Source organism: Clytia hemisphaerica, unplaced genomic scaffold (assembly GCF_902728285.1).
Source record: "Clytia hemisphaerica strain Z4C2 unplaced genomic scaffold, Clytia hemisphaerica genome assembly, whole genome shotgun sequence".
Lineage (NCBI taxonomy): Eukaryota > Metazoa > Cnidaria > Hydrozoa > Leptothecata > Clytiidae > Clytia > Clytia hemisphaerica.
Window position 1 is genome coordinate 1309589 of NW_027104114.1, and position 24178 is coordinate 1333766.

The 24178-nt window shown below is 33.7% G+C and overlaps 2 protein-coding genes across 3 annotated transcripts in view; one reads left to right on the top strand and one right to left on the bottom strand.

Moving 5' to 3' along the window:
- Positions 1-3358: 3358 nt before the first annotated feature.
- On the bottom strand, positions 3359-10236 carry LOC136813421 (ferroportin-like). Its single transcript, XM_067069942.1, has 2 exons — positions 10199-10236; positions 3359-4985 (listed from the first exon to the last, which is right to left on the bottom strand). The coding sequence occupies exon 2, from the start codon at positions 4978-4980 to the stop codon at positions 3424-3426; it is 1557 nt and encodes a 518-aa protein (XP_066926043.1). The 5' UTR covers positions 4981-4985; positions 10199-10236; the 3' UTR covers positions 3359-3423.
- Positions 10237-14588: 4352 nt separating this feature from the next.
- LOC136813430 (heparan-alpha-glucosaminide N-acetyltransferase-like) overlaps positions 14589-24178 on the top strand; it is a 65922-nt gene continuing 56332 nt past the window's right edge. For both annotated transcript variants that reach the window (XM_067069950.1, XM_067069949.1), the window contains exons 1-13: positions 14589-14728; positions 16226-16347; positions 16967-17082; positions 17686-17755; positions 18209-18251; positions 18815-18889; positions 19370-19416; positions 20166-20242; positions 20528-20698; positions 21033-21145; positions 21930-22063; positions 22544-22670; positions 23635-23721. In XM_067069950.1, the coding sequence (XP_066926051.1) occupies positions 14642-14728; positions 16226-16347; positions 16967-17082; positions 17686-17755; positions 18209-18251; positions 18815-18889; positions 19370-19416; positions 20166-20242; positions 20528-20698; positions 21033-21145; positions 21930-22063; positions 22544-22670; positions 23635-23721 (1269 nt within the window). In that variant the 5' untranslated portion in view covers positions 14589-14641. The remainder of the gene's footprint in view (positions 14729-16225; positions 16348-16966; positions 17083-17685; positions 17756-18208; positions 18252-18814; positions 18890-19369; positions 19417-20165; positions 20243-20527; positions 20699-21032; positions 21146-21929; positions 22064-22543; positions 22671-23634; positions 23722-24178) is intronic.

The window sequence follows — 24178 nt, forward strand, 5'->3', positions numbered from 1 at the left end:
TTTTTCTAAGAAGAGTTTAAAAAATCAATAACATAGAGTTCTTTCCATAAGAATGAAGTTTAATAATGGGCCATCACTTAACTTCAACAAGAATATGTTTCTTAAAGTGGACAAGGTATTGTGGGTGGGGGTACCCTTTGGTTCCTTTAAATGAAGTTTAACAATGGGCTTAAAAAAACCCTGAAACTAAGCTATCAAATAGTATCGGCTTGAAAAAAGCTTCAAAAACTTTGTGCTTATTTTTAAACAAACAAGAACATACCTCGTATGCATTAGTATAAAATCTTGAACAAAAAAAGTCATCAATAAAAAACATTGGTAGCAAAAAAAATATGAATGAAATTATATAAATCTTAGGAAATAATCACAGAACTGTATTTACATAAATGAAAGTGTATAAACGAGCATGTGTATCAAAAATATATAAACCTTAAATGTTTACAAAAAAACTAATCTGATTTAGTCGGCTCTAGTAAGTAACATACCCCTTGGCCAGGTCAGTTTATGCTTTAACTAAAAGCTACTTAGACTACATAAAGTATTGGCAAACAATATTTGAAAATATGATTTTTGGACAGTTTCCTCTCCTGCAAACTCTAATGATAGTGACATTTACTTACCACTAATAAAAAAGAAAAGTTCATTAAATTTTTTATCTTTCTTGGGGTACACGGTAAAAAAGAATGTACCATCAAAACGATGAAAAGACTACCTTATATAAACTAATTTTTGCGGGAATTAATTTTAGCGTTTTTTGCGGTTTTTGGCAAAACTGCAAAGTTTGACCCCACAATACAATTTTTCCAATTGATCAAAAAAATGAAAAAAAAAAACAACATTCTGAAAATTTGATCCTTTTGAAAAAAAAAAAAAAAAAAAACAAAAAAGAAAAAAAAATAAAAAAAAAAAAAAAAAAATAAAAAAAAAAACAAAAAAGAAAAAAAAAGAAAAAAAAAAAAAAAAAAAAAAAAAACTGCAGGTCACTTGCAAAGACTTAAAAGATCTGGTATGGTTTTTGTGAAGGGCAATTCTTATCGAATCACAAATCATATAAACATAGGAAAGTCACCATTCAATTGATATTCCAGGAAAGTCTCAGTGAATGTGTGGTCTCAAATCCAAACCAGCAAAGCCAGCAAACGAAACTGAACTTTTTTTGAAAACAAATAAACGGGGGACGGAGTACCATAAGTCAAATTCATTGGAATTAAGTCAAAAAAAAGAAACAAGTAATGTTTAGTAGGCATCTGAGAGACTTAACCTGGTCATTGTAAATTTCTTTGTGTATCTTGATATCAATCTTCAGTAAATCACAAATCGATTCTAACTCCTATATTTTGTGAAGAAACACACAACGTTAATTCAACTTATTTTATATCATGGGTTACTACTGGTTACTAAGACAACAAAATGACGAAAAAGTCTCCTCAAGGGAAACATTGCAAATTCAAATCAAATGGACTGAAATTTCTCCACAAAATTGAAGAAATTTATTAATAAAAACTCCATAGGTCACTTTTTAGCAAAGACAAAATCTTAAGATCTTGGATTGAAGGTTTGGTTCGAAAATTCACAGCATCTCAAGAATCAAAGATAACACTACTTACAGCAAGCCTGAAGTTTGTAAATTCTTGGGCATATAAACATACACACTTCATTGTAATTGCCAAATGTGAACTGTAAGTTTTTTTTATTATAATCTTTCTAAAATGGAGATAAATTGTAGTTAAGTTAAGAATGATATCAGTTGCCAAAGCAAGGTTTTCCTCCAAGACAGAAAATGGATTCAACACAGCAAATTAGCACATATTTCTTAAATTTTGGTGGAAAATACAGAATTTTGATACAGACTTAAGCCTCTTTATATACTTCGCGCTTTGATTTACAAAGGTTTTGGATTGCTGGAAAAAACAATGGTAATTTCCATAACATTCTCAGTTCAACCTCAATCCATGGCGTTCTAAATCATGCCTCAATCCAGGCTTTTTGATCAGGAAAATGTAGCTTTGTGAATATGAATCTTTTTTCAATACTAACAAAATGGATGTAAAAGAAAGTTACAACATAATTATAAATGCATATATTATCTAGAGCTCTATCTATATCTTAACAATTTATGGAATAGAAAATATTTACAATAAATTTATCTCTTCAATGCAACCAATAATGCGATGATATCAGTTTAATAAAGTAAATTCGAATCAATGTGATAATTAAACATAAATTATCTGAAATATATTGCAACTGTAATTATATTAATCCACTTATAAAATATATATTCTATATATTTAACGTGCGTGACCACATAATATGCTATAACAGTATCAATACTAAAAAGGCATCTGAATCTAATAGAAAATCAATAACGTTAGCTTAAAGAATTATTTTCTTTACTATTATAATGAATGAAAATGAGTTTAAAGAGTAGTTTTTCTAAGAAGAGTTTAAAAAATCAATAACATAGAGTTCTTTCATAAGAATGAAGTTTAATAATGGGCCATCACTTAACTTCAACAAGAATATGTTTCTTAAAGTGGACAAGGTATTGTGGGTGGGGGTACCCTTTGGTTCCTTTAAATGAAGTTTAACAATGGGCTTAAAAAAACCCTGAAACTAAGCTATCAAATAGTATCGGCTTGAAAAAAGCTTCAAAAACTTTGTGCTTATTTTAAACAAACAAGAACATACCTCGTATGCATTAGTATAAAATCTTGAACAAAAAAAGTCATCAATAAAAAACATTGGTAGCAAAAAAAATATGAATGAAATTATATAAATCTTAGGAAATAATCACAGAACTGTATTTACATAAATGAAAGTGTATAAACGAGCATGTGTATCAAAAATATATAAACCTTAAATGTTTACAAAAAAACTAATCTGATTTAGTCGGCTCTAGTAAGTAACATACCCCTTGGCCAGGTCAGTTTATGCTTTAACTAAAAGCTACTTAGACTACATAAAGTATTGGCAAACAATATTTGAAAATATGATTTTTGGACAGTTTCCTCTCCTGCAAACTCTAATGATAGTGACATTTACTTACCACTAATAAAAAAGAAAAGTTCATTAAATTTTTTATCTTTCTTGGGGTACACGGTAAAAAAGAATGTACCATCAAAACGATGAAAAGACTACCTTATATAAACTAATTTTTGCGGGAATTAATTTTAGCGTTTTTTGCGGTTTTTGGCAAAACTGCAAAAGTTTGAACCCGCACAATACAATTTTTCCAATTGATCAAAAAATTTGAAAATCCCTAGGAAAATGAAAGAAAATTGTCCAAAAAAGGGCAAAACCGCGAAAATTAAAATCCGCAAAATGCAATTTTTCCGATTTTTTTTCAAACGCAAATAATATAAGTTCCCGCGAAAATTAGTTCCAATAAGGTAGTAAAACTACTACTAAAGTGCCTAAAGTACCTCAATCCTCCATTGTTTTGTATTTATTTGCATCCTGCTTGACAGAAGAATGAAATCTGGAAACAAAAACCAAGTAGATGAAACCAGCACAGCCAATTGCACAAAATGATATCAAAATCAAAATACCAAATTGATCTGGTTTTGGTAAGGAGATGGTGAGAAGAAAATGGACCAGGTCTAAAAGACAATTGGAAGAGTATTGTACACCACCGACAATACCCCGTTCACTTTCTGAAACATATTCTTGTTGAAGTTGAGTGATGGTGAGGTCTGATAACCATAAACCAGTACGCGATAATATAATACCAGTCATGAGAAAGATAATCGATGTTAGGATGCGTTGTGGTTTCGGTGTAACTGTTGGCTGCAAAGTTGGGCCTGTATGGTTACCACTTGTAGTATTGAGGGCAGTCATATTGGTTGCTGGTAATGCAGATATTATAAATTGTTTACCATTGTAAAGATTACTAGGACTACCTGGCATCCATATGGATACAACACAAAACACAAGCATTGATAACTGCAACAAAAATCCAACAATACCAGATTTCACTAATCCAAGCCGGTTACGTATTTTAGGAAAGAGTAGGGTGCCAAAGACACCAAACAAAGACCCCAAACCCATACAGATACTGACATAAAGCTCACTTAAGCCAAGTTCATAGGCAAAACCAGTGGTGATTGCACTAAACCCAATGACGGTAAGATACAACATTGATAGCGAACAACCAGCTAAGAAGACAGTTTGACGATAATAAATATGCCAGCCTGAGATAACAAGTTGAACACGTTTGATAAGGTTCCAGCTGCTTGTTTCTTTATTGGCATTTGTAACAGCAACCTGGATCTCTTCAACTTGATTTGATTTAGCATCTTCTGTTTTGGCAGCGTGGTTGTCATCATCTGGGTTATTTTTTGGCTTTTTTGTGTTATTCTTCACTGATAGATCTGGAGTCAAATTATAGACTTTTAATAAGAATCCATATTCAAAAAACAAGGATAAAACATTCCAAACGCAAATAAATATGATACCAGCCAATGTTGAGATGCCACTCATTAGAAAGCCGACAACTAATGGAGCAAGGATTGCAACAGTAAGATCAATTCTTCTTAGCAAGGCATTGGTATGAGCGAGTAAATCTTTATCTTGTTTACAAACCACAACAATCCAGTCCTTACCAATTGCAATCTTTTGTCCCTGAGAGGCTAAATTTGCTGCAGATCCTAACAAGATTATAAGTGCTTGAAGAAAAAGTTGCAGATTACCCGTTTTATATCTCATACAAAGATAAATTGTTATTGCACATACAACAACTAGAGAGTTTTGAATCAACAATAATAACTGAATGACTTCTAATCTTGCTGTTCTATCAACCCAGTCTCCAATCATGGGTGAGAAAATTATGGCAATCAGAGATAAACATAACCCATAAGTAGCTGCCAAGCGTAACGATTCTGGTGTGAGTTGAATTAGGAAGATGCCAGTAGCAAATTGCCACATACGGTCACCCCAAAATGTGAAAAAGGCACTGATGCAAAGGTATGACTCAGCCTTCATTTTCTCTAAAGGTAAAATAAATATTGTCAAAATGAAATTTATAGAATATCTCTAGAGGGAAATATAATAATTATTCATTTTTCCACTTTCAATGGCTACAGGCCCAGCAAATATTATAGCCAAAATTTTGCTCTAAGCCTTTTCCATGGATTAGAGAGCCAGATAATACCAACAAGTTCCATTTTCAAATTTTCAGGGAGGAGGGCTAATAAAAATTTTAAGAACAGAGTCCCCATTTCCGCGAAACAGAAAAGGTTATAACAGGGTATAACGGTTTACTTAAAGACAAAACATTCAAAGTGTTTTCGGTATATAAAAAGCAATGAAATTGATCTATCAAAATCATTGAAATAATTGATTGAAAATTACTTAAATTATTAGCTCAGCCCCTTCTTCTGCTCTAAATCTAAAATAGGAAAAATATTTCACATCAAAATTTAACTTTTTAGTATTGTTGTTTACAAGCAAAACTATAAAACTAATATTATCTACATATATTTAAGATTTTTTGGGAGATTCTCAAAAAGTTTTTAGAGGTTTTTGAGTTCTGTCAAATAAACAAATGTCTGTTCAACAAAAATAGTTCATTTCATCGTAAACAGTAAACAAACTGTTTCAGACTTCTCTAGATGCACTGACTCTAAAATTTTATAACTTTGTATGTTGAGGCAATTTTCATTTTCCTAAGTCCAAATACAGAGGCTTAAAAAACCGTTTGTTAAATTCAGGGGGCAGGAGAGATTTTCACCCACAAAGAAGAAAAGTCTCAAAGAATGACCAAACATGTTTAATTCAAAAGACTTTATCTTACTGTAAGAAGATTAGGAATGTAACTGTGCAACCAATCCAAACAGTCAGGTTTAACCATAGCATACTAAGACTACAATCTCTTAAATATACTAAGATATATGGTATTAGGTTGTATATACTAAGAGGTCCTAGAATGCTAAGAGCGTGACGATTTTGTTAGGAGTTAATTCAAGTCTTTTTTATTTAGAATTACTTCTAATCAATCGTACAAGTCCTTTTCCTAAATGATTTTACTACAGTCTAAGATATTTAGGATAGAAATATTTCAATTACTGTAACAGATAGACCAAGCTGCCAAGCAGTTAGTCACACTAGGAAATCTAGCTTTTAGAAAAAACAACATCAGTCATCTACAGGATGTATTTGCAACAACAAGGATGAGAGTTACCTGAATCAAGTTTGCAAGACAATTAAAATTAAAACTTGAAAGTTTGAAACAAAATAAAACGTGCAGCAGCCAAAATCAACCAACCAAAATTTGTCATTCAATTCCCGAGACAGCGCTTCGATTTTTAAGGCCTAGTTTATACGCTAAAGTAAAAACAATTCCGCACATGTAAATGGGTCATTGTTTGAGGTCCGGCAAAATTTCCGGGAAATAGCCTATCCGGCGGTGCGCGGATCTAGGTGGGTTCCGCCTCCCCCGTAGATCTTTTTCTTGGGAAGTTGATCTTCAAATTAGTTTTCAAGGTTGGCTTGGCTCAATTTTTTTCATCTATGGCTCAAATTTTAGGCAATTTCTCAAAGTTTTTGAAAATGTTAATTTCATTAAAAAGCGCCGGGTTATTTTTTCATGAATCCCTTTAGAAGTTTTACGGCGCATTTTTTTGCTTGAGAGTCAAGTAAACAATATAGTGCTTTCGCAGCATTAATCTTTGATACACATTTTGACGGGAAGCTAGTGTGACTAACTGCCAAGAGCTGAGAGTTTGTTCTGGTAGACCCGTTCTTTACACTGCAATCCCTGCACAATATAATACCATATAATATCCCTACATATTATTTATAATACCATTAATTAATGGTCCCGCTCCAGCGTTTTAATGAGTAGCCTCTAATCAACCATAGCATCAGCCTGGGGTTGCTTTCAACCCTCAACACTTTTAAAAGATTGATCCACAAAAAAAGGGTTACTCAATTTAAATTGTGTTGCAGTTGTTGTTCGAAGGATAATAAGTAAGACAAAATATTTTGCTCATTTTACAAAAAAAACATTGCCCCACAGACAAAAAATTTTCAGCTTCATAAAGCTTTCAATTGGTTGAAATTGTAGAGGGGTGTAAACCCCCCGCCCCAACTACCGTAAGTTGGTCTAATATTGACATCCCTCTTCTAATTTTGACATCCTTCTTTAGAGATAGGAATTATAGGAAGGTTGGAATCAGTGATAGATAAAAGGTATTTTCCTCTCTGATCGCTAAGCAAAAAAAAAAAGTTTTAATCGCATCGGCGATTCCGACTTTCCTAATCCTATTATTCCTATTTTAAAAAAGAAGGGTGTCGAAAAATTAGAAGAGGGGTGTCGATATTAAACCAACTAACGGTAACAGGGGGGCTATCGTTATGTTAACTGGTCATAAATGATTAAGAAACAAAGCAACAGTCAGTCAGGGACATCCTGGCAAATGAACGGGGTATTTTTCAACTCCAGAAGATTTTTCAAATTTTAATTTTTTTCTCAAAACCTATCCTATCTTGTAGAGCTTTGAAAAAGAAAGAAAATGAGGGGTCATAGGCCTCTAGAGGATAAGTGGTTGTAAAGATATTCAACTTTTAGTGTCAAAAATTTGACTAAAAATGTCAAAAAAAGGTTGGGAAAATAGCTTGGAAAAATTCGAAAAATATGTCAAAAAAGAAAAAAAAAATTTCCAGTCATGCTTCTTCAATTTTGCATATCTCTTTTTCTAGTGTAGCCAGAGACCTGAAATTTGGAGGGAGAATTCTTTGATGGTGTTAGAATATTATTATATAAAAATATTTGTAAAATATTTAGTATATTTATCAAAATAATGAAAGATATATCTTTTTTTGAAAAAAGAAGACATTGCATTGTTTTATTTTTGTTTTTGAAGAAAATTAGCTTGGAAAAGGTTGAAATGAGTCAAAAAAGGTGGTAGGACATGGTTTCAAGGGGCCTCTGGAAATGGAGGAACAAAAACTTATGAATAAAGAATAAGTTTTTCTGAAAGGAGAAACCCCAAATGAAAAGAAAATCCATTTCGGCAGAAATAAAAACTTTTTTTTGGGACATTCCCATGCAAAAGAAGCAAAAAAGTGAAAAAAACTACATGAAAATGAAAGAATAGACCTTTTTTTAATGAGGCCGCCATGTTGAATAATTATGTAGTCCAGCAAAAAATATAATGATATAGCCATGCACAATTATTATAATATGCATGAAACAGTAATTATGCATGGCTGTATCATTGTTTTTATGCTGGACTACATAATTATTCAACAGGGTTGCCTCTTTAAAAAAAGGTCTATTAGAATTAGTGATTGTGATTTTTGAATTCCTCACCCTTTTTCTGATGAACATACAAAGTTTCAGCCTTCAAACACATTTTCCTCTGTTTCCAGACACGTTTATTCATCGAAAGTTGCAAAATGTTTTTCTCCCGTCGGCAAACAATTTTCAAAATGTTGCAAAACGTTCGGCATTTTACCAATTTGCCGTCTAGCCCGTGTCCACAGTGTTATATACCGCTGGAAAGCTAAGATCACAGGCTTTCATTTAGTAAAAACCGGAACGCTTTAGCATACATAGAAAAGAAGTTCGAAGGGTTCAAAGTTCACGGAAAAATGAAACATTTGGTTTGACGTCAACGAAAGTTGCGTGACTTCGGCGTTCTGGAGTCGCTGACCATTGGCAAATGAACGGGGTCGAAAACGAAAGCGACGTAATAGCGCCGAAGACCCAGTTTAATTGAACCGGGTTGGAAATATTTTGCTTCATTTCAAAGAACTGCATAGATGAAAATTTTTTCCATGGGTCAATTTTGTCTTCGAAGATTGAAGAAACTTTTAACGAAAAAATAAAGTTCCCAGTTTTCTTCATTTTTTCCCTTTTTCAGTTTGAAGTTCATTTTTATTAATTTTCACGCTTTTAGTCTGAGACATCCTATCTCATTTACACTGGGTGGCGAATACCCCATGCAAATGCTCACCCTGTTCATTTGCCAGGATAGCGACTCCAGAAGTCATGCAACTTTCGTTGACGTCAAACCAAATGTTTCATTTTTCTGTGAACTTTGAACCCTTGGAACTTCTTTTCTATGTATGCTAAAGCGTTCCGGTTTTTACTAAATGAAAGCCCGTGATCTTAGCTTTCCAGCGGTATATAACACTGTGGACACAGGCTAGACGGCAAATTGGTAAAATGCCAAACGTTTTGCAACATTTTGAAAATTGTTTGCCGACGGGAGAAAAACATTTTGCAACTTTCGATGAATAAATGTGTCTGGAAACGGAGGAAAATGTGTTTGAAGGTTGAAACTTTGTATGTTTATCAGAAAAGGGTGAGGAATTCAAAAATCACAATCGCTAATTCTAATTCTTTCATTTTCATGTAGTTTTTTTCACTTTTTTGCTTCTTTTGCATGGGAATGTCCCAAAAAAAAGTTTTTATTTCTGCCGAAATGGATTTTCTTTTCATTTGGGGTTTCTCTTTTCAGAAAAACTTATTTTTTATTCATAAGTTTTTGTTCCTCCATTTCCAGAGGCCCCTTGAAAATGGGTCCTACCACCTTTTTTGACTCATTTCAACCTTTTCCAAGCTAATTTTCTTCAAAAACAAAAATAAAACAATGCAATGTCATCTTTTTTCAAAAAAAGATATATCTTTCGTTATTTTGATAAATATACTAAATATTTTACAAATATTTTTATATAATGATATTCTAACACCATCAAAGAATTCTCCCTCCAAATTTCAGGTCTCTAGCTACACTAGAAAAAGAGATATGCAAAATTGAAGAAGCATGACTGGAAAATTTCTTTTTTTTCTTTTTTGACACATTTTTGGAATTTTTCCAGGCTATTTTCCTAACCTTTTTTTTGACATTTTTAGTCAAAATTTTGACACTAAAATTTGAATATCTTTACAACCACTTATCCTCTGGAGGCCTATGACCCCTCATTTTCTTTCTTTTTCAAAGCTCTACAAGATAGGATAGGTTTTGAAAAAAAAATTAAAATTTGAAAAATCTTCTGGAGTTGCTAGCCAGGATGTGCCTGACTGACAGTGAATTTTTGTAAGGAAACAGTAAAATTCTTAGATTTATGGTTGCTTTTAGTATATATTTAAAAGGAAAAAAAAAATTATACGTGAATTGAATGTTAAAAAGATGTCATAATGATGTTATGTCTTAGAATGCTACGATAAAACGCGACTGTAAATAATACCTACCCTGACAATCTCAATCCAAATCAAATCTCCAAATGTGCACCACGACCTCCATCTTGTTAGTCATTTTACCGTAGGCATTCCACTTTCGATTTTAGACACTCTGGTCTCACTACAAACGAAAGAATATCGAACTAGTTAGGGTATTTACTAAGTTGCTAATGTGACCACGGAAAGTTTGAAGGATGGATGGTTCGCGCGCGAAATTACGCGGGAAATGTAAATTTATAAGAGACATACACACATGGCCATCCACGTGCATATTTAAAACTGATGACCCATTACACTTTCACACACCCCATCTTGTAAGGTATCAAATTATAATCTTTTTGTTGAAAAAATGTTTTATCTTTCATGTCAGATAAAAATTCTTTGTCTTTTGAAGAGAAATTCAAATTGTTTCTCAAAATTTCTAAGCCTATCAAAATATGAGTACAGAAAACTGTGCTAGGTCTCTCCTCTCCTGCTTTTGACCAAATCTGTTGCTGAAGCCATTGGCAGTAGCGTAGACAGGGGTGTTGCGAAATTTGTGCAGAAGAGCAGATATTCATCAAGATACATTTAGGCAAAACAGGCAGTCATTATCTATTATTGGCATTACAAGTAAGTTACCGAAAAAGAAAAAGATAATTACTACTATGTCCAGACGGTGTCGATCGAGCAACTCCGAACAAAAATTGCAATCGAACCAATCGAACGTAATCGAACACAATCGAATATTGCAATTCGATTGTCGAACGTAATCGAATCTCAATCAATCAAACGGCCGATTCCTGGCGGGTAATATTCGATTGTGTTCGATTGCATTCGAGTAAGGTTAGATTGGTTAGATTAATAGTAGCTGGGAGACCCGACTTCTCTGTCTATGTGGTTTCAAAAAAATATCTAAGTATAGACAGTAGTAGCCGGGAATTATACAAGATGCAAGAATTAATCGCAGAATTTGATTGGCTAATATCTTATTGTTATGATTTGATAAACAAAAGTATGACGTCAAAGAGCTCTATTGTTTCAAGAAGTGGCGCGAGCTTTTGAATTGTTTTGAAAAAATAACGGTTTTTTCTTTTGTGATTTGAAGTGATTTGAATTGAGTCAATAATTCCATACTCTGTATTTCAGTGAAGTTGTTGGGACTTTAACAGGATAGAAATATTTTTGTAACAGAGTATGGTCTCCAGACTAGATTAATAGTTGGCTATGTTCCATTGGTACCTATTGATTGTCAATTACATTCAATTAATCTTCGATTTCGTGCGATTAGGATTGTGTTGGATCTGTCGATGAGTTTGATTGTGATTAAATTAAATTAGATCACTCCGTTAGAGCTTTTTAGCGTGGGCGGCCGAGCGCTTAAGTATCGTACAAAAACGAATAAAATCTAAATCAATCGAACGTAATACATGTTAGTCACACTAGCTTCCCGCCAAAATGCATATCAAAGATTAATGCTGCAAAAGCGCTATATCATTTACTTGACTCGCAAGCAAACAAATGCTTCTAAAGCAAAAAAAACTTCTAAAGGGATTCATGAAAAAATAAACCGGCGCTCTTTAATGAAATTAACATTTTCATAAACTATGAGAAATTGCCTAAAATTTGAGCCATAGATGAAAAATTTGAGCCAAGCTAACCTTGAAAACTAATTTGAAGATCAACTTCCCAAGAAAAAGATCTACGGGGAGACGGAACCCACCTAGATCGGTGCACTACCGGATAGACTATTTCCCAGAAATTTTGCCGGACCTCAAACACTGACCCATTTACATGTGCGGAATTATTTTTACTTTAGCATGTAAACAAGGCCTCGCAATCGGTCATTTAGACTAATTTTAAGTTTTCAAGTTTTGATTAATTGTCTTGGGAACTTGAAGTTGATTCAGGTAACTCTCATCCTTGCTGTTGCAATTATATCCTGTAGATGACTAATGTTGTTTTTTCTGAAAGCTTGATTTACTAGTGTGACTGACTGACATAATCGAATACAATCGAACGTAATCGAAGCAATCGAACGGCAAATCCTGGGTAATATTCGATTGCGATTCGATTGCATTCGACAATTGAATTGCAATTATTTGATTGTGTTCAATTTTGTTCAATTGTGTTCAATTGATTTGGCGTTAGATTCGTTCAATTGACACCGTCTGGTCATAAAAATCTGCTCTCCTACACAAATTTTGTGACACTCTAGATTCATCAAACATGTTTTCATTCCCAGGTTACCAAGCTAAGGAAACACGACAGTCTATCTATTGAATGATAAATTACTATATCATACATTACTCAACCTCAGCCAGCACAAATGGGATAAATTATTTTGCTTCTAGGCAATGGCCGCCTTGTACAAATAAACTGGGACTGGATGATGGTATGTAATTAAGAAATTTATGCTGTAGTAATTAGCTATTCATTAGACTGTTGTGATTGCCTTAACTCCTATCACAGGCTTTATCTACATTTCTGATGGAATTCAGAGTACACCCTGGTGTTGGTTGATGCTGAGAGTGAACTTCATCTAACAACAGATCAATACTTGCTTGCATGGTTGGACTTTTTTGCTGATGGACCAGAATGATATTGGTCTTTCTTGATCAAACAAACATGTTTTGAAGAGCAAACATTTGTAGGATGCGATACTATTTGACTCCAAAAATTAGCAGCAAAAAATACACAATACTCCTAAACATTATATAATAATGCTTAATTTGTATACCTGTATCAAAGTGTTAACCAGTGTTAACCCCTCTTTTATACAGGGTGAGTTGGACCCTAACAAAATACCTTAGGAGGAGTAAAGAAATATGGGTTTTATAAAAGGAGGGGGCAGGAAAAAGGTTGGTCAAATAGAGATTTTAAAATTAATACTTGGTTAAGTGGTGCTGTAAAGTTTCCTTTTTTCAAATTGGTTTCTTTATTTCTGACCAGTAAATTTTGATAAGAAAATGGTTTCAAATCACAAGTATGAGGAATATTTAGAATAAGCATAGAATTTGACTGATTTTAAGCAACATTTGTCTTTAAGAACACCAAAAAATAACAGTCTTTTTCTATTTAAATGGATTTTATGACCCTCCCCCTAATTGATGATTTAAGCTGCTTTGATATAAAAAAGAGGGGCAAAAATAGTACATATGGCACTTTCTCAAAAGAAAATTCCCAAAAGAATTCTGTTGAAAATTGTTAAAAAGACGCTCAAATTAATATCACATTTTTTGAAATTTTTTGTTACTTTTCCTGGAAATTATCTATTGATAGAGAATATACTACTTTTGCATTAAATGTCCATTAGGAAGGAAGGAAATATTTGAGTCGTTTTTGTTATCTTAGCTTCAACACTTTATATCAAATATACCACTTTTGGTAATTTGATAGAACTTGAGAAGCTGATTTATTTTTTATGAGAAGTTATTTGGGCAAATCTAATTTCTATGATTCTTCTTAGTAGTGTTTTAAATTTGTGCTACTTTACTATGAATTTAATACTTGCTTTTTGATGTTATATTTACATAATTCAAAATCATGAATCGTCAAAAGATTTGCACTTCTATTGTCAATGAGACATGTTTAATCTGCATCTACTAAAACAAAACAAGTTTAAGGTGTTGAATTACAAATCTTGCTACTTGTCAAATAAACAAATAAATCCAGTGTAAAAAAGATTTGGGTGTTTAGGGTATTAGAGTAGATGTTACTTTACAATTGAGTAAGCTTCTTTTTACAAAGACTTTGATACTTTAAAATTTCTTTTAGAAAATTAAGGTTTGTTTGAATTGAAAGTTTTTGCAGAATTTGCTCAGAATATCTTTGCTTGATTAATTTTCTTGAAAATGCTTTTATTTTTTATTTTAGACCAAGCACATATTGCAAAATCTTTTTTTTATATTTCTCACATTTCTGCATTTTTGCAACATTTCAGAAATCTAAACATTTCAATTTTTTATCTGTGTCTGAAACATTTCATGATGAATATGCTATATCTATCTTATATATTTGACAGTTTTAAGGCATCAAATTTTAACTACAGCAAAGTGTTTTTCAATTTCCCTTTAGTTGTTTGTGTGACATTATACGCTTAAGGTGAATCAAATTTAATTTATTCTTCCACCGGAAGTATGTGTTGATCAGTATAGTAAAACTAAATTTCTTAAAATCTAGGGTTGAAAGGTCAAGATCTAAAAAATTTGTGACGTTTTGAAGAACTAGACTATTTTCCTCTTTATTGATGAATGACTTTCGTGCCATTTCCATAGTTATATTTTAAATTCGTCTAAGTTCTGGGATGAATTTACACTTTTAAATTGTTCAGTTAAAAATATCTGCAAAAAAAAACTTTTCAAGTCCATCCTTTAGCTTTGCAAATTCAATTTTATTATTTTTTCGATTTTGGGAAAAATAGGGTTGTTCGGGCCCGTAGAAAAAAAAAATTAATTTGGTCTTGTTGACTATAGAATGATGATGAATCAAGCAAAATTGCAGTTCATATCAAACTCTACTGATGATGTAGAAATTTTTGGTATCAGTGACCATTGCTTTAAGGTAAGAACCTTATTTATTGAAAAGTATATTACAATTTTAGTGACCGTAGTACAGTGGTAGAGCATCCGGCTACGGTTCGCAAGGTTGTGGGTTCAACCCCCAGCCGGGTCATACCAAAGATTCCCAAAATGGTACTTGATGCCTCTCTGCTTGATGCTCAGCAACTAAGAGAAGGATCAAGGGTAAGTGGAGAAATCCAGGGAGAAAGAGTGGCGCCCTCCCCTACCTTCGGGTAGATAGCTATCGAAAGAGGAGCCTTCGGGTCGCCTCCGACTGCGGTCGCAGACTTACTTACTATAATACGATTTATATTCTTGTCATGTCATTTGAAAAAATTTTACCTATACAGGGTGTCCTGAAAAAAAACTGTTACAAAACATGACGACAAGTAGATAAATATTTTTGTGTATGTCAAAGGTTAGTGTTTGCGTATTTTGATATAATGCGATCGTTAATGTCTTTTTACTTTGTTTATAAGAGACCTTTGTAGAGACTCTTTTCGGAATACCCTGCACTAGTAATCATATTTGCAATTATAGCAATTATATTTTCAAGACTTTAAAGCCTCTGATACTAATTTATAATCCATCCCTTTTCCGATGAAAATGGCTACTCTTAGGTGCCAAATAAATGGGGGCGGGTTGGAAAATCTTCAAAATTTTAATAAACGGGGAGGATCTAATTGCCGGGGGGGGGGGGGGGGGTTGGAAATTGTACTTATGAAAACCCAAAATAAGGTAAATATAGGCTAAAATCAGGCTTTTTGGAGCAAAATAAGGGGCCTTCATTTTGCCAATTGAAAATATTCTTAAAAATTAATAAACGGGGGGGTCCTAATAAGGTCCGGGGGGGTTGAAAAATTTACGAAAAATTAACAGCGGGGGGGGGGGGGGGCGTTTATTTGGCACCTAAGAGTAATCCTTTCTACTCAGATGTAATCATTATGTTCAAAAGGGCTTAAAATCTTCTTAATGGTTATAAAGATTGGATTAGGCACACAGGGGTTTATGTTATCTATTAATGATTACGTCATCTGAAAGTTTTTAAATGGAGTTTTTTTGCATTCAAACTATAGCTACTATCAATCTTAAAAATTTGATTTATATACTGTAGATAATTTTTGCATGCCAAAGGAAATTGTTGCATAGTAACTCTATATCAATTACTCTTTTTCAGTTAATCTTTTTCAAGATTTTATTGACCAGACTAATTCTTCCTTGAAAAGTGGTCTTTACATAATTTCCAAACCTGGGGGGAGTACTAGGTTTGCAAGATGACGGGTATATCCAAGCTTAATTTCGAAAATTTCTTTAGAGAGACTGAAGTTCGAAAATTCTGTCCTTATCTATGGGTAGACTACTTCCTCAGAATTTATGCCAATTATTGAATGATTTTTACACTGATGGACTTTTTGCCAAATTAAAAGCCAGAGTAAACCAAAAATCTCAAATTTGAATCTAAACTATTAAACTTCTTTATTTCATTTTTGATTTTCAGTGTAATCTTCAATTTCTTGGTCAAACTTCTTTCGGTCATCCATTCATATTTGCTGTTGACTCAATATGGCCTTACCGAATTCAACTTAAGACAAAAAACACTGGATCGCAAACTACTTTTCAGTAAGTTGTGAATAGTTAATTGTTAAAGAAAATTATTTAACTTTGTTATTTCAAAAAATTATAACTTAACCTGTCCATTATGTTAGTATTATGTATGTTAGTTAGTTCGTAAGTCACCAGCGACCTTTTCTCCAGCTCATTCAACTTTTTTTGCTTTTTGCACAAACTATAAACCTATGTTTTTTTAGTCACCGTAGCTTTTCTCGGGCTCATTCAACTTTCTTGGCTTTTTACACAAACTATAAGCCCTCAAATGTTTTTTTTTATTTCCTTCCTTGAGACTCTATTTCAATAGGAAAATAATGCAAAGTTAAATTGCTTAGAAAAGTCTGATCTCTTTCTCTAAAGGCCGGTTTCCACTTGCGCGCGCTGCAATCGCACTTTTTGGCTTCAATCCATTTTGCTTGCAAAAAAGATTACGTCATAAAAATGTAGCGCCCGCTCGAGAAAAAAGTTGAATACATTTTAACTTTTTTCAACCGTTACGTCAGATCGCGCAAATGGAGTTGCTTCATTTTTCTTTTGACCAATAGTACGGAAGCTTTGCTTGGAAAAGTGCGATCGAAGCGCGCAAAAATGGAGACCGACCTTAAGAGTATTATTTTCCCTCCTCCTGTAGACACACACAACATTTCTCCGAAGGAGGAGAGTACAATATTAGTTTCGATCAATATGAAGATCAGATTGTCAACTTTCAAAGCCATCTTATCAACAAACCAACTAACCAATATCTACGTAAGTCCTAAATGGATGGATGTGTTTTGACGTTATGTGTCCTCTTAGGCTACGTCATATCTTCCATCGTACCAAGCGTATAACACCAACAAGTCGGTTCAAAATATATTAAGAATTTTGGTTACTTCCTTGTTTTAAGAAATTTAAAGTTCAAGCGAGAAAGTTGCTTTTGGGTTATTTGTTAAATGTAATCGAATATTTCAATTTGGGAGGGGTTTATTGACTTCCAGGCTATATTCTGAGACTTTTGGAATAACTAATTCCCTTTTCTAAAATGTTTTGACCTTGTATCTTCGTAAGGCCTTTAAGACTAGAGCTGTCTATTGTGTTAACTAGAATTATGTGTTTCATTTGTATCTAGCTTCCAGTCTTTAAGGAGAATGAAAATCGAAAGTTTTGCCCAAGTGAAAACTTTTCATTATTATGTAAATAGATATTGACTTATACCTAAATTTGAGAATGAAAAATCCGAATTGGAGTCCCAGATTGCTTATTGGGATATTAGAAGTGTTAATCCCAGGAGTTCCTGCTATGGGATCTGCTAAAGAAACAAAGGTCTTTACCTTGAATTTGATTGATCCGTTTGTTTTCTCTCTTTTACAGCACTAATAGTTTTATCTTCATTTCTTCTTGGATTCATCATCCTATGGCCATTGTTCAAACTCGCCCGAAGGTATTATTGGTGCATTTTCACATCACTTTTTGTCACCTTTTAATCCATTATCAAATTGGTACAGAAACGTGTCTTTTGCAAGGATCTCATTTAAATCTCTGGAAAATATCTCACAGTGTCTCATAATTGTGTCATCACAAGTGAATAGATCTTATCGGAGTTTTTGATTTTTAAAAAAAAACGATGTATTGTGGTATTGTTTCGGGAGTATTACAATAGAGTTCCCTCGAGGAATTCCTAAGAGATTTCTTGAGATTTCTTTTGTAATACTCCTTAAACAATCTCACAATGCATCTCTTTTTTAGAAAAATAAAAAACTCTGATAAGGTCTATTGAAATAAAAAATGAAATGTAACGTTTTAGATAAACGAATGATACAGGATTTCAATTTAATTCTCCCAGTAGAACGCCCTGTCAGTTCTTCTCATATATTATTTTTGTGTTATTCCACAGACATATTCGCAAGCTGAAAGGTGAAGAAACCAACTATTTTATGGTATGTTTTTGAATCCGTCTCATAGACCCGCTGGGACCCCTGACATTGAGCAAAAATTTCGTTCCCAGTGGGAAAATTACCCTACTGTCAGCCATTTGGAAATTGGACTTTGATTTCAAAACATTGGAATCGTGCTGTTGACGATCAGAATTAAAAACAAGATGGCGAACTAGTCAGCTCTAAACTAGTCACGTTTTATTTTATACACCCCCTTCTCACAGACCCGATATGATTTTCGGCCAGTGGGGATGAACATAATAGAGTGAAAGTCGATGGGGATTTAAATTCCATTGTTTTCAAGTCAGAAAATTCAGTGGGGATAGGAAAAACAGCATAATATTTTACAGGGAGGATTGGTTTATTTGATTACTTTCAGTGGGGACGAGAATTGGACTTTAGTTTTCCACTGGGGACGATATTTTGGCCAATTTTTCCAGTGGGAAAACGCCCCAGTGGGTCTGAAAAGGGGGTTTTTTATATAGGAAGCCCAATCCAGTCAACTCGTTTTTCTTTTGGTTTAGATAGGTGAATTCTTCTTCTTATTCTTTCTTCTTCTTTCATAGGAAATGGAAGAATGGGAACAAAAAATTGATTCTTTGAGCAGAGACAATACTAATAATAGCGATGAACGTAAAAAGGTACATACCGATATTATCCTGTAACAATTATCATATTATCATATCACAGTTTTAGTATTACATGAATTATAAACACTCTAGTCTATTAATTTGTTAGGAAAAAATAAAATGGCTAAAGATTTGCACAGAATCTCTCTAAAGAATTATTCGTAGTCTAGCATACTAGACGCTTAATTCAAACATAGTAGAAAATAAGCAAAAATACTGGAATGGATAAATTGCACAAACAATACAAACTGCTATTATCCAGTAACAATTCATTTTACATTCATATTACTATATTACACGAATTATAAACGACACCAATTGAATAGTTTGTTTGAAAAAATATATAAAGTGGTTGAAATCTCTCTTTATCCCAGCTGGCACACAACGTTGCTTTAACGTTCAAATAACGTTATTTGGACGTTATGAATGTCACATGGACCTTGTTTTGACGTTGTGTGCCGTCTGGGATATCATTCGCTCTTCATTTCATAGAGAAATCAGAGAAAGAAACGTCTTCGGTCCATCGATGTATTTAGAGGGTAAGTTTTTTTTGTTGATAAATTAAGGTGAAATTTCAAATATTTTAGAAGGAAAGCTAACTAATTTCATGATCTACCGTAGTTTTGATTGCACTCAAACGACCTACATTTGTTCTGTTCCAATGGGCACAAACGTCTTTTGGACGTCTAATGTACGTTTCTAGGACGCCCAAAGGTCTTAAAGCCGTTCATTGAATGTCCATAAGACGTTGCGTACCCATAGGGGTTCTCCTCTTACCGTTTTTCTATGCTGACCCTTTATTTTTTTATTTTATTTTTTTTCTTTATTGAAACATAAACACAGGGTACATTACGAACATATAATATAAAATACTACTAAACATTAATATAGTCCCTCCCTCCGCTAGAAACTTAAGTTATATCGCCAGAGGTAAGGCTATGAAGAAAGGAAAAAGTAAAACAAGGTGTGACGTGGAGAGAGCTATGGTTGTAGTAGACTAAAATAACACGCCACTGAACCCTTTATTATTCGATATTGATAGGATTAAATTCGATATTAAAAAGATCCGAGTTACGGAGACATTTTATATCATTATTAACCCTAAAATTTGTCGATTCTTGTAGCCCTAGGGGTGGGGGTGTAGATAATCTTTTTATCTAGAAGACCTGATACAGATATACCTGAGATAAACACTAGAGAGCAGCGACGTGGTAGGTTTTACCCCCTCCATTCCTAGGGCAATATAGAGTTAACAGACTATCTCCACTCTACTCTCTTTTCTGGATAGGATCACAATATGTTTGATGATCTTTGTCAACTATGGTGGCGGTGGATATCATTTCTTTCAACATTCTGTTTGGAACGGTAATTCCCTCTTCATCAGTATTACACTTGATGCTAGCTCGTTCGATTTTCAGGGGAAATTCAATTTTTCATCGAACAAGGGAGTGTATCGAATTGTAGAACTTCGTTTACGAGAGTTGTGAAAAGGCAAAATAAGGTATCCATACAGTACACTAAAGTGACATTTGTTATGAATTGTTAAATGATAAATGCCCCCTTTTTTTAAATACCGCTCCTGGAAACCAAAGAAACAATTAATAAACCTCTCGAAGTGATACAGCAATCCTTTTATTTTTATATTTTTAGGGTTGACGATAACAGACTTGGTATTCCCGTGGTTCATGTTCATCATGGGAATTTCAATCACTTTATCCTTTAACTCTTTCCGTAAGAGTGCAAAAACGTACAAACAAGCTTTCGTTGATATTCTAGTCCGATCAGTCAAACTATTTGCATTGGGAATGCTCTTAAATATGGGTAAGAAGTCTTAACTAAATACACCTATTAAACTTTAGTGGTGTGGTTGGTTTTTAAGCTTTTGCAAAAGTTATCTTACCTGGCAGAAAATCCTCCATTATGGAATAAAATATTCGAATTCGTGGAGGAGATTATTTACGCAAGTCGTTTTTTCCATAATGGTGTTGCGTAACATGAAAAACCTCTCCTCTCTCTGTATAAATGTCTCACTCGATATTTTTAACGGATTATAGAAAACTCTTTTATTACTATTCGGGATCTTAGAGTACCCAGAAAAAATAAAATGCAACCCACTATCAGCTCACTATGAGTTTCTTTTTAAATAATTTCATAGGTCAAAACATGACAACATGGCGAGTACCAGGTGTACTGCAACGTTTTGCTATTTGTTATCTGTTCGTGGCTACACTCAACTTGTTCACCTATCCCAGTCAGAAAACATTGATCGTATGTCGAAAACATGTTTACTTTCTTTGATTTTATTCTTATCGAGCTACAGTATTGACGCTCTCTAGCACACCCCCTTTTCAGACTCGGTTAGATTTTTTTTAGTCAGTGGAGATAACAATTGGAGGATTGTTTTCCACCGGGGACGATATTTTGGACAATTTTTACAGTGGGAAGGGGTGTTCTAGCTCAGATTTCAAGGGAAATTGGATTTTTATCGGAAATGGAAGCGTATCGAATGGTAGAATAAGTCGAATCCAATAGCGTCAACTGTAGAAGCTAAGAAACTACTTTATCATTTATGACTGTTTTGACGGCATGATTACGTTTGGCTTGTGATGCTCGTTCTATGTGACCTCGGGGCTGCGTTTCAAATTATACCTGAAAATGGCGGGGAATTTAGTATAGAACTTCCTTTTAGACCATGTTCAGACGTTACGGCTCCGTTTCGCTCCGTCAAAATTCGAAACGTCAAAAAAGAAGACGTTACACAGCAAAACAAATCGAAACGGTTTCGCTCCACTATTTTCATCGGAACGGAACAGCTCCGTTTTCTTGCTCCGAAACGTTCCGAAACCAATATGAACGCTCTCGATACGTAACGAAAATCACACCGGAGTCAAACGGAACCGTAACGTCTGAACATTATTTATTAAATTATTTATTTGTATTCTAAATTTTAGCTTGTTAATTCAAGAAGCTGGACATCTCCTTTTAAAGTCAAACGGAACCGTAACGTCTGAACATTATTTATTAAATTATTTATTTGTATTCTAAATTTTAGCTTGTTAATTCAAGAAGCTGGACATCTCCTTTTAAAGATTTAGTACCACATTTGATTCAATGGTTCATTATGTTTGCCATTGTGGCTTCACATATTATTGTCACCTTCAAACTCGATGTACCAGGATGTCCAAGGTTTGTTCTTTTCCTTTTACATAGGAATCTCAAGGTAAGACTTTTGTCATCCAGCGAGGACATAATATTGGACGTTTCATGAACGTGCAAAAATGAAGTCTTATCCGTCCGTCCGATTTTAGTCCAAATAAGACGTCCTTTTATGTCCGCGAAATAGATGGTATATAGACGTTGCTTTTAAACTTAGAATTCTGAAGGACGTTTTATAGACATCTTTTAGGCGTCCGAGTCAGCTGCTGCAATACGTTTTAGTACGTTTAGTTGCAAAGAATCTTTATGGGAGCATTCTTTTAAACTTTCTATAGAGGATATGACCATTGAGTTTAAAGTCCGAAGGGCTAGAATAGAATCTCTAACCTTTCCCTGGCAAGAAAAAGTGAAGCCACTTAATTATTCATTTCCCATCCAAGAGTTTCGAATCTAGCCCTTCGGTTTTGGAAGTCAATGGATATGACATTATTCTTATAAAACTTTTTATAGAGGATATTTGGGACCTGGTGGTTTGGACAACCATGGTCATTATGAGAATTGCACTGGTGGCGCTGCCGGATACATTGATCGATTAGTACTCGGTGATAATCATATCTATGGATATCCTACTTGTAAGGTATATGATTGTCATTGCTCTATGTTTTTTAATACTAGTTCATATAGAAACATGGCACCGGCGAGCCATTTTGAGTGGGGGGTGGGTGAATATTTTGGAAAAAAATCAAACAAGCTTACATTTCTAGGCTAAAGTTTACGGTGGTGATTCTAAAACCATTCAGTAAGAAGAAAAGTATCAAACTATTGGGTATAATTATAAACGAGGCAACAGCTTTCTTTGAAGTATATGCCCATGTTACTTACTTTAAGTGTACAAATTTTCACGAACAGAAGCTTTTGCGATTGTCGTGAGTTTTGGCCCTTTTCACGAATCTGAATGTCCTTGAAACGATTCACGAAGATTTAAGCTCGAAAAAAAAACATCTTGTTGTGATAAAAAACCAGAAAATTAAAGTTATAATTCAAAAAACATTTTGACAAAAATTTTTCAGCTATTTTGAACGTTTTACTTGTATATGCACTGATAATGTTTTTTAATAAAACGAAGAGCTTATGCTGAAAAATATTTGAATTATAACTAAAAAAGCCTAATACTTCGAAATCGTTATGAGTATCAAAACGCTGGTATGGTTTTAGCCTTTCAGCCTTCACCGGTTCAAATGACAGTCATTTTAACTAGATTTCAGGGAGCGTTTATCAAAAAATACCCAAATTTAGTTGAAAGATATTTTTCCAAATGATTCGCGAAATTATTTTAATGCGAAAAATATTTCCTACTTCATTGGCGAAAGGTTATTTTGTAAATTTCGCTACTTTTTCCACTTTGCGATATTTTGTACCCCTAAAATACTCTCTTTATAGGGGACAATGGAGTTTTTACAAGCTCTTTTTTGATTTGGTTGGTCGTTAACCAGTAATAAAACAATTTCGTTACTTTTTCTAAAGGATGCGTCACTTTTATTACTTCAAATTGACCAATTATTAAAGTATCTTATAAAAACTCCATCTCATCTTCTTTATAGGAGATGTACCAAACGAAACAACATTTTGATCCAGAAGGAATTCTTGGTATACTTCCATCGTTATTGTTGACATTTCTCGGTGTTCACGTGAGTATCATTGAAACTTATACCGGTTTTAAACTGTCCGAAAAAGTGGTTTCCTCTGTCCGGACTGATGTTTTTTTTAAATTTTTTGTTTATCTATAATAGGTTCTAAACGGAACAAATATACAAACACTAAAGGTTTCTAGCCTAGATTTTACCGCCAGGAGGTAGGAATCAAAAGGAAAATATATATCTTATATAAGACAAAATAAAAAATAACAAGAAATTAAAAGAAGAGATAAGAGCTAAGGGAGCAAGCAAACTAGAACAACGGTCCCCCGAAACGGTTGGTGTCACGAATGACTTTTATTTATGTTTTTTTTTGGTAACTAAAGAACATCTTGGCAGTTTTGTAGTGGTTGTTGTCTTGACTCATCCCACACGTGAGGCCAGGTTACGATTCCCATTTTGTGGGCTACGACTCTCTTGGAAAGTGAATGTACCGTCTTTTCCTACTATG